Genomic DNA, 9,617 nt, shown 5'->3' with positions numbered 1-9,617 from the left:
CACACACACACACACACACACACACACACACACACACACACACACACGAACGAACAAGAACAGTTGGGACATCTCAGTGTAGGTAGAGGCTGCCAAGCCTACTGACCTGAATTCAGTTCCTAGAACAAAAGAGAAACAACCCCCACAAGTTGTCTGTACCTTTCGCATGCATATTGTATTGCACATTCCCAAATCAGTAAATGAGCAAGGATGTGAACAAATTCTAGGAGATCTTAGCAGATGTTCCTTACAGCAACACAAATATAAGGTAGAACTTAGAGAAGGACTGATACTTTACACTTGAAAATAAAACTTAGAGTGTTAGAGCAATCTACAAGACAAGGTCTCTTTGTAGCCTGGCTGTCCTGGGACTCACTCTAGACCAGGCTGGCCTCAAACTCAGAGATGGCCTGCCTCTCCCTCCTAAGTGCTGGGATTAAAGGTGTGAGCCACTACCACCCAGCTTAGAACAATTTCAAACCAGTATTCTTTGGGTAGTTTAGATTTATGCATATGAGTAAAATTTGTCAAAAATTCTGCTCACATAAATATTTATCAATAAAAGCCTACATAAGTGGGAGGTATGTACCATCAGTAGTCCTCATTAATAGTGGAATGGAGTGAGTAGGGAGGGGTGTCAGGAATTACCATTGCTTCTCTAATCATAGGCTGCTTTTCTGCAGAAGTCATTGGCATAGTGTTAACAGCAGTCATCTAGATAGTAAAGATTAGGAAATTTCCTTTCCTAATCTTTTATGCTTATGTGTATTGATTTTTATAATGAGAAATAAAGCAATAACTTTAAATTTGGCTCAAGCCTTATGTGATGATGCACACCTTTAATCCTAGCAGAGACAGGTAGATCCAGGAGGTTAAGACCAATGCTCTGCTGTACAGAGCAAGTTCCAGGACTCCCAGGTCTACACAGAGAAACCCTGTCTTGAAAGACTAAAATAAAATAAAAATAAAATAGGCTCAAACCCGAGGGTCAGATGCAGATGAAAGCAAGTAGGATTCTGTCAGTGTCCAAAATGACTTCTAAGTTCTGAGTGGACCAGGATCATAGGTGGGTCACAGTGAAGCCGCCTTAGAGGCTTCTGGATGATGGAGCATCCAGAAACTCATAGAATGTCAGTTCTGAGATGTGTGAGCTCAGCTTTTCAGGTTGATGAAGTCTGAGCTACAGTCAGCAAGGCCGTGCTACTGTGAGTGGATGTGAAACAAACCTGGGTAACTTATTGACATTCAAGAAGCTCCATGAAGTCTCTTTTTGAAGGGAATCACTTTTAAATCATATTTTTGCAAATTAAACAAAATACTCTTTAATTTAAGATCCTGAGTCTGAGAATTAGAGTTCAAGTAGGTTTGGGGCAATCTGTTTTATTTTTGCATTGTTATTGAAAAAGATTCTTACTCACTGTGTAGCTGAGAATGACCCCGGATTTCTGATCCTCTACTTCCCTTCCTGACTGTTAGAATTATATGCTCTGGCCACTACAACCTGTTTATACGTAGCTAGAGACAGAGCCGAGGGTGTCGTGAGCTTGATAAGCACTCTACAGCACCCCAGCCCTGGGAAGTAATTTATCCCCTCTTACTTTCATTTGGAAGATCTTTTCCCATTTAATGTATTCAAAACTGTATCTGCGGCAAAAGAAGAAAATTTCAAATAAAGTTATGTAAAATAGAAAACGAAAGTTGTTTGTCCTTGCTCACCTACCCACGCCCTAAGGGAAGTACTGTCACTGTGCAGACATCTCTCGACACTTTCAGTGCACACAGCCGACGGTTAGGAGATTGTGTGGCAAAGCAGTATCTGGAGATGCATCTCAGGAGTCAGTGAGGCTTTTCTCCCAGTTGTAGCCATCCGTGGCCTTTTCGCTGTCATTCGCCTCTCGGTGGCTCTTGAGGAGAATCCCACTTTTTCTATTGAAATATCGTAAAGAAATATCATTGTTGACATGTGAACTCTGGGAATACTGCTGTGGAAAAGCATAAATTCTAAAAGAATGTAGGGGCTCCTTTTAGCTGTGAGTTACTAAATAAAATAGGAAGAATACAGAGGTTAGCATGGGCTCTGCACAAGGGTGCTGTAAAAGTTCACCAAGCAGTCCATTTTTTTTTCAGAAAAGAAAGAATAGTAATTTTAAATGTAGTAATGTAAATTTTAAAATTTAAAACATAAATTTTAAAAATGTAGTAATATACACATTAATTTCTGTGTACCACGTGTGTGCCTAGTGGCCACATAGTCATCAGATCCCCTGGAACTGGAGTTACAGTTGTAAGCCACCATGTGGGTACAGGGACTTGAACCTTGGTCTTCTAAAAGAGCAAGTTCTCTTCTCTTAATTGCTGAGCCATCTCTCCATTCCCAAGTCTAGTAAAATTTTAATACCCTGTGCCAAAGTGTTCATTTCTGGGAAGACAGGAAGTCTGTGTTGTTCACCACGTTTTGTAGCTCCCAGAGCAATACTGAGAAAGAACTTTTTGAAGGGATAAGCCATCACTTACTGAAGGGATAAATGAAGATATATTTTCCTATTTTAATATTTAGAGACAGGGCCTACTGTTATGTAGTTCTAGCTGTCCTGGAACTCACTATTCAGACAAGGGTGACCTTGAACTCACAGAGATACACCTGCCTCTGCCTCTGGAGTGCTGGGACTAAAGGTGTGTGCCATCATGCTTGGTCTCATAAATGCTTTCAGATTCCCCTCTGTATTTACATTTTCACTAGTGGTATTTTAAAGTGTTTAAAGTTGTTGTGTCTTAGATCCTAACCAAGACAAAATATTATCAATCTGCTTAAAAGTATTTGAAACTGTTTTAATTGTGTATTTCTGTTCTTTCATCCAATACTGGAAGTGCAGTTTTGTAATATGAATTTATGAACTCCTAGTTAAAGGTATTGCCTTGGAGAGTGTGATTGTGTGGGTCAGTGGTATGCCTGAGAAGGCTAATTTCTCTATCCTATTGTCAGACAGAAGTCCTTCTGTGTGCTGAGCACTTTGTGTGTGCTGACGTGCATGGCTCAGTCTGCTGAAGAGATTTATATTCTGACCTTTGGTGTCTGTTTGTTTGGTGAAAGGGCTTTTGTGACGTTGCCTGCTCTTGGAGGGAGGGCATTGTGCTCAGTGTTAGTGCTACTGCTTCCCAGCGCTGTGTGCTCTCCTACAGAGGCATCTCTGTATTATGCCCAGAGAACTTTTGGAGTTGATCTGCTCTTGCTTCAAACCTCTTCCTAGGTACCTGTTTGCCTTGCAACTCAAAAGAGACCTCCTGGAGGGACGGCTGACCTGCGTGTCCACCACTGCGGCCCTTCTGATATCCCACCTTCTGCAGTGTTAGTATCTTCACGTGGAGGGAAGCTCAGGCAGCCGGGTCCTGGGCTCAGGCACTGCAGAGCTGCCGTAGTTGATGTGCTCTTGAGTAATTGACACGCCTAGTCGTTAAAGAAGTGGGCGTTTCCTTAGATACATTCTGGATAGGAGGAAAGTTAACGTCTGTAATATCCAAGAGCTCTGCCTATAGACTCAAGGCCAAAGTCTGTAGTTACATTCATTCTTTAAAGTTGTCTGTTGCTGCCTGTGCTTTCTCTTTTCCCTTCCCAGTGCTGGGAGAGAACTTGCACATGCTAGGCAGGCATTCTGCCACTGAATCACAGACCTAGCCCTTGGATGTTGTGTTGGTTTTGTTTATGTTTTTAAGCAACTCAGTCTGGCCTTGAACTCACTGTGTGCCCCAGACTGACCTCTGCCTCCATGCCCCATCTACCCTTATCTATATGTATCCAACCCAAGTCAGGCTGTAAATCATATTCTCAGCATACCCAGAAAAGGGCCTCCGGAGAGAGTAACAGTCCATGCTGTCTAAACATTAACAGTAAAAGGAAGAGAACACAGTCCTTTTAGTATCTTTTATGAAACAAAAGATGATAAAGATATAAAAACTAAACCTACCTCAGAAATGAACTGTGAGAAGTATAGCAAGAGATTCCAAGACATGGGTGCATGCTTACAGGACATATAAAGTTATCTGCTGTAGGGATAGAAAGGGAAGAATCCACATCGTTTCTAGACTAAGATGAGGCCATATCATGGTGTGTTTACTTGGTGCAGGCAAAACATTCTTATACATAAAATAAATCTTTTTAAAAATTCAGAAAATTAAGCCGGGCGCTGGTGGCGCACGCCTTTAATCCCAGCACTCGGGAGGCAGAGGCAGGCGGATTTCTGAGTTCGAGGCCAGCCTGGTCTACAGAGTGAGTTCCAGGACAGCCCGGGCTATACAGAGAAACCCTGTCTCGAAAAACCAAAAAAAAAAAAAAAAAAAAAAAAATTCAGAAAATTAGGAAGTTTTTGAAAAGTTGAAAAGCCCTGAAGGGAGAAAAAAAGATTTAGCATGTATTTTTCTAAAGCAAAATAATGATTCTAGTCATAGTGTCCATGAGACAATTTATGTGTAAACTGATTTTTAAAACTAATAAGCCAGGGCTAGAGAGGTGACCCAGAGGTCTCGCTGTCCCAGCTCTCACGTGGTGCGTGTACGTGGTACATCACATGCAAGGAAAACACTCACATCAAATGTTTAAGAATTATTTAAAAAGTAAAATAAAAACAGTCATTATACTCAGGGTTCACTATAAACACTCATCAGAATTTTTGATCTTTAGGAGTTGGAGGGAAAATCTCAAACCTTTTTTGTGTTTACCTTTGAACAGCCTATTTGGAAAAATAAAATGTAAAACATTTGCACTCATAGATGCTTACTGTTTATTTCAAAACCCAAGTGACAACTTTCATTGTATCTTCTCAGCGGAAATAGGAGATTATGATGAAACCCTGGATCGAGAACACCTCAAAGCCAATGAATACTTGCCCAACCAGGAGAAATGTCTGGAGAAGATACTAGACTTCCATCAGAGGCACACGTAAGTCAGGAGTGAGGTGTTGTAGTTGTAGCTGCCGTTGAGGCCTCTGCAGATTTGAGCTGAAGCCACAGTGGTTGTGCTCTGGTCTCAGAACATACAACAGCCTAGGGTGGCTCCAACGGAGTAAAGAGGGCAATCTCACCATCAGGGGTCAGACACTGGGCTTGGGGGAGCCTTTCTTTGCTCCAGATGGGACTTCCTGTGAGTATCTCTTTCCTGCAGGCTGCTTAATGAGATGTTGGCCACATTCACTTCTGTTTTCTGGGGATGTAACGTGGACTGTGGACACAGCATGTTACATGTTAGGAGACCTATATATGGATAAACCAAGTTGTTTTGCATTGATAATAAAGATATCAGTATCATTTATGACATTTCCTCTAACTTACTATTTGGTAGCTAGATGTTATAAAACGTATAAAGTTCATTTAGTGAACTTAAATGAAACATCCTACCCTTTACGTGCATAGAAGTGAACCTTCTGCCTTCTAAAAACAAAGTCTTCCACATTACTTTGTTGGCTGCTTTAACTGACTGTTTTCCTGACTCATTTTCTAATACACTTTGACTCTTTTTTAAAAGGCAGGCGTTTTGATATGTTAAAATGTCCTTCTTTATAGGGGCCAGACTCCTGCAGAGTCAGATTTCCAGGTGCTTGAGATTGCAAGAAAGTTGGAAATGTATGGCATCAGGTTTCACATGGCTTCTGACAGAGAAGGGACCAAGATTAATCTGGCAGTTTCTCACATGGGTGTTCTGGTGTTCCAGGTAGGTGGACGGGCAGGGAGAGGCCAGAGCAGGCCATCCTAATGCATGGTGTGTTGATACAGTTTGTTGTTGCTGTATTTGTTGGTAGATTTTTGTTGTGATGAGTGAGTGTGGTATGTGGAAGAGAATCTTAGCGTATAATCTGATCTGACCTCTTACAATGAAGAAGCTGCTTTCTTGTCCCTTTCTGCCACTGTAAAACTCTTCTCATTGTCCTGGAACTCATGAGCCCCCAACTACCTCCTGGACTGACCATTGCCCAAAGGACCCATTCCCTTCTCAGTGTTTATTCTAATGTTGAACCAGAGTCACCCCCTAGGATCTTAAACTGGGGTTCAGGATCTTGTCTGGAGGGCCGTAGACATTCTAGGGTAACAACTCTGCTGGGCTGTGAGAGCTTTTGATGGTAGCTCAGTTAGATACAGGGAGCCTGATAATAAAGTCTGGCTTTTCTGTATGAAGAGCAGTTGCAGCCTAGCTGGCAGACCCAGGGAAAGCAGTACAGGGGTCTCTCTCTCCATGGTATGCGTCAGAAGTTAGAAACAAGGCACCTCCCTGAAAATGTAGACTCACAGTCATCCCCCCACCCCACTCCACTTGTCAGCCCCTAGGAATGCTGGCCAGATTGACAGGAAACTGGAGGCTACTCTGAAAAGCCTGACTACCAGGCACCCATAGATACCTGCAGCACCAGCACTTGTGTGGAAGCTTCTCTGAGAAGCTGAGTATTGGGATGGCATAGAGAACTCCATTTGTCCTTAACCTGGGTTCACCTTTGTCAATACTTGAGTGCACTCAGTCCCTGCTTCTACCATAGTGTCTTCTGAAGCATGGGAGAGTAAGTGGTGGTGCTGCTTCAGGCTGTCCACAGCAGCTGACTATGATTTGTCTCATGCTGTAGCAGGGGTGTGATTTTCCCAGCTGAAGCTAGTTCTGTGATTGTGTGATATTTGGAATTCTGGGGACTTTTTAGAGGGTATGTGAATGCTAGAGCCCCAATAGGGAGGTTGTTGGTTGTTGTTGGTTAAGTAATTGTGCACAAAGAAGAAACCACAACAAGAAATTAGATATCTTGACAGCAAAGATCAGATTTGCCCCAAGGAACTCAATGTCCCCATCAGCAGGAAGTCTGCTCACGATAACATTGCCCCCTTTCTGTCCCATGACTTTATTCAGGGAGTTCTTTCCTTTCCCCTTTATCCTTTCTCCTATCTAGTGTTAGGAGGCTGAAAGGGTAGAAGAAAAGGGGTAGAGAAGGATGAAAGAAAGAACACCCCACAAAGTAGCTAAAAAACCAGCATCAAAGGGGCATCTACCCTCACCCCTCAGACCTTTGTATGCATTTCCTACAGATGTGGTATTTCTTTACATTACTACAGTACACTTACCACTGACACCAGAAATACAGTTATCCCAGTTGTCCAGGAGCTGAGTCAGGGGATCACAAGTTCAAGGCTAGCCAGGGCAACAAAGCAAGCGTCAAAAGAAAAGAAAGTAGCATGACAGCAGGATGGCTCATTGAGTAAGCTTGCTTACTGTCAAACCTGAATGACAGCAGGATGGCTCATTGAGTAAGCTTGCTTACTGTCAAACCTGATGACAGCAGGATGGCTCATTTAGTAAGTTTGCTTACTGTCAAACCTGATGACCTGAGTTGGAGCCTAGAACCCACTCGGAAGAAGAAGATAACTGACTTCTACAACTTGCACCCTTACCTCCACATATGTGTCATGGCATGTGTGCACCCATGCACACACACATACACTCGTGCATGCACACATACGAACATTCACAAAATAAATAATAAAATTTAATATTTAAAAATTACAAGATCAAAAATTAAAATGAGATCATTTTATTAATAAAATGTCAGTTGTTTTGTCAGGCCCAGTGGTGATGTTCTTTTATAGGTTTGTGCCTCCATGACGGAATCTAGTCTAAGGCCAGATGTATCATTTACCTGTTGAATCATTGAGTCTGGATCATTTACTGTGGTGGTCTTCCCTTTTTCATTATGTTTTATGACATTAACATTGAATAGTTTCTCTCTTTTACTTCTAATAATACAGCCCCCACTGTGGCCTATTGGATATTTTCTGTGATTAGGTTCAGGTGACATATTCCCAGCTGAACCCCTAGAAAATGTCACATCCTTCAGGGCTTCACACCCAGAGGCACAGACAGACATCTGTCCTAACTACTGGTGGATTAAACCTCTGTGCGTGCTCTGATGCTCTTTACTACGGAGTTAGTAGTTTGTCTCTTGCATCTGAGATGTACTATAGTCACATAGTCAGCCATGTCTGAGATGTACTATAGTCACATAGTCAGCCATATCTGAGATGTACTTTATAGTCACATAGTCAGCCATGTCTGAGATGTACTTTATAATCACATAGTCAGCCATGTCTGAGACGTACTTTATAATCACATAGCCAGCCATGTCTGAGGTGTACTTTATAGTCACATAGTCAGCCATATCTCAGATATCAGATTTTTTTCTTAATTTAGCATTCACTGACCCTCACCGAGTCCTAACCCATAAAGTCGCAATCCTGGCACTTTAAATGCATGCGAGTGAGCAGAGAGTCACAGGCACCTGAGGAAGTCTGTACCCCAGAGTACAGGTGCTAAATGTTTTTAGAAGAAAGAGATGGAAAGACAGAACAAAACCTTAGGAGGATGTGGCTTGTCACCTACCAGCTTCTAGCAAGCAGAACAGTGTGTGGTGTTGTGCCCATGAGAAGCAACACTGCTCATCAGAAATATAAAATTCATCTTTTGTAATTTTTACTCTAGTCTTATTTGTAGCAATAAAATCCTAGAAATAACCATCCACAGTCCATTTAAATAAGTTATACGCTTCTGTATTGTGGGATAGCTGCACATTGCACAGGGATGCTCTCCAGCGAGATGTTCATTTGGAGAAAAATTCAAAACTCTATATAGTGTTCTATCGTTTGTGGAGAAATCACATGCACATGCACACACACACACACACACACACACATTAAATTGGTGATTTTACAGGTCCTACAAAAGGTGATTGCGGCCTACAGGCTCTCATTCAGGAGTGAGAGGGAAGTTCTACTGTGGACTCAAGCTGCTACTTCAGGCTCTGAGGCTTGTCAGTCTCCTCCTCTTACAGAGAAAACAGCAATTCCTGAAAACGAACCAGAGGGCTTGAGGAAAGCAAAGGCAGAGCAATAGTTACAAGCCTAGAAACAAGATGAGGCTTGCAGGATGGCTCAGTGGATAGTGGTGCCTGCGGCGAAGCCTGGTGACCCTCGTTCAGTTCTCAGGACCCACATGGTGGAAGGAGAGAGCCAATGCCCACAAGGTGTCCTCTGACCTCCACACCTGCACTGTGGCATGTGGGCATACATACATATGCAAAAAATAATTAAGTGTAATTTTCAAACAAAGACAAAGTGGAATAAGATTGGCACTGTTGATCTTGGCATGGTGGCCCGCACCTGTCTTTTGGCTTACCTAAAGAGTTCCAGGCCAGCCTGAGCTACACAGTAAAAGTCTCAAAAAAAAAAAAAAAAAAAAAAAAAAAAGGTGATGAGGCTGGAGGTGAGATTGCCTAGTGTCTAAGAGTGCACACTGGTGCGCAGTGGTCACAGCGCTCTGCTCTTCCAGAGTCCTGAGTTTGATCTTAGTCCTCACATCGAATGCCTCACAGTTACCCGTAACTGCAGCTCCAGGGGACACACAGCTCTGGCCTCGGTGGATACTTGCACTCATGTGTGTGTCCACGCACACACACACACACACAAATTCACATAATTAATAAAAATAAATACACTTTAAAAGTGCATACTGTTCTTACAGAGGACCCAAGTTTGTAAGAAAACTGTATCAAAGAAATTTAAATCACAGTGCAAAATAAATAGTATATTTGATGTTGGCA

General features: G+C 42.3%; 1 protein-coding gene and 1 non-coding gene across 2 annotated transcripts in view; both read left to right on the top strand.

Moving 5' to 3' along the window:
• The window catches only part of Farp2 (FERM, ARH/RhoGEF and pleckstrin domain protein 2), a 102,703-nt gene that overhangs the window by 47,367 nt on the left and 45,719 nt on the right, over positions 1-9,617 (top strand). Inside the window, exons 6-8 of the mRNA XM_028755323.1 lie at positions 3,249-3,346; positions 4,819-4,933; positions 5,554-5,701. Coding sequence (XP_028611156.1) covers positions 3,249-3,346; positions 4,819-4,933; positions 5,554-5,701 — 361 coding nt within the window. The remainder of the gene's footprint in view (positions 1-3,248; positions 3,347-4,818; positions 4,934-5,553; positions 5,702-9,617) is intronic.
• On the top strand, positions 2,017-2,122 carry LOC114610825. Its single transcript, XR_003709737.1, has one exon. It is a non-coding gene; the product is annotated as a U6 spliceosomal RNA (small nuclear RNA).

The sequence above is a fragment of the Grammomys surdaster genome, unplaced genomic scaffold (assembly GCF_004785775.1).
Source record: "Grammomys surdaster isolate TR1022 unplaced genomic scaffold, NIH_TR_1.0 126059, whole genome shotgun sequence".
NCBI classification, from domain to species: Eukaryota; Metazoa; Chordata; class Mammalia; order Rodentia; family Muridae; genus Grammomys; species Grammomys surdaster.
Note: the sequence above shows the minus strand (reverse complement) of the source record. Positions and strands in the feature narration are given on the sequence as shown.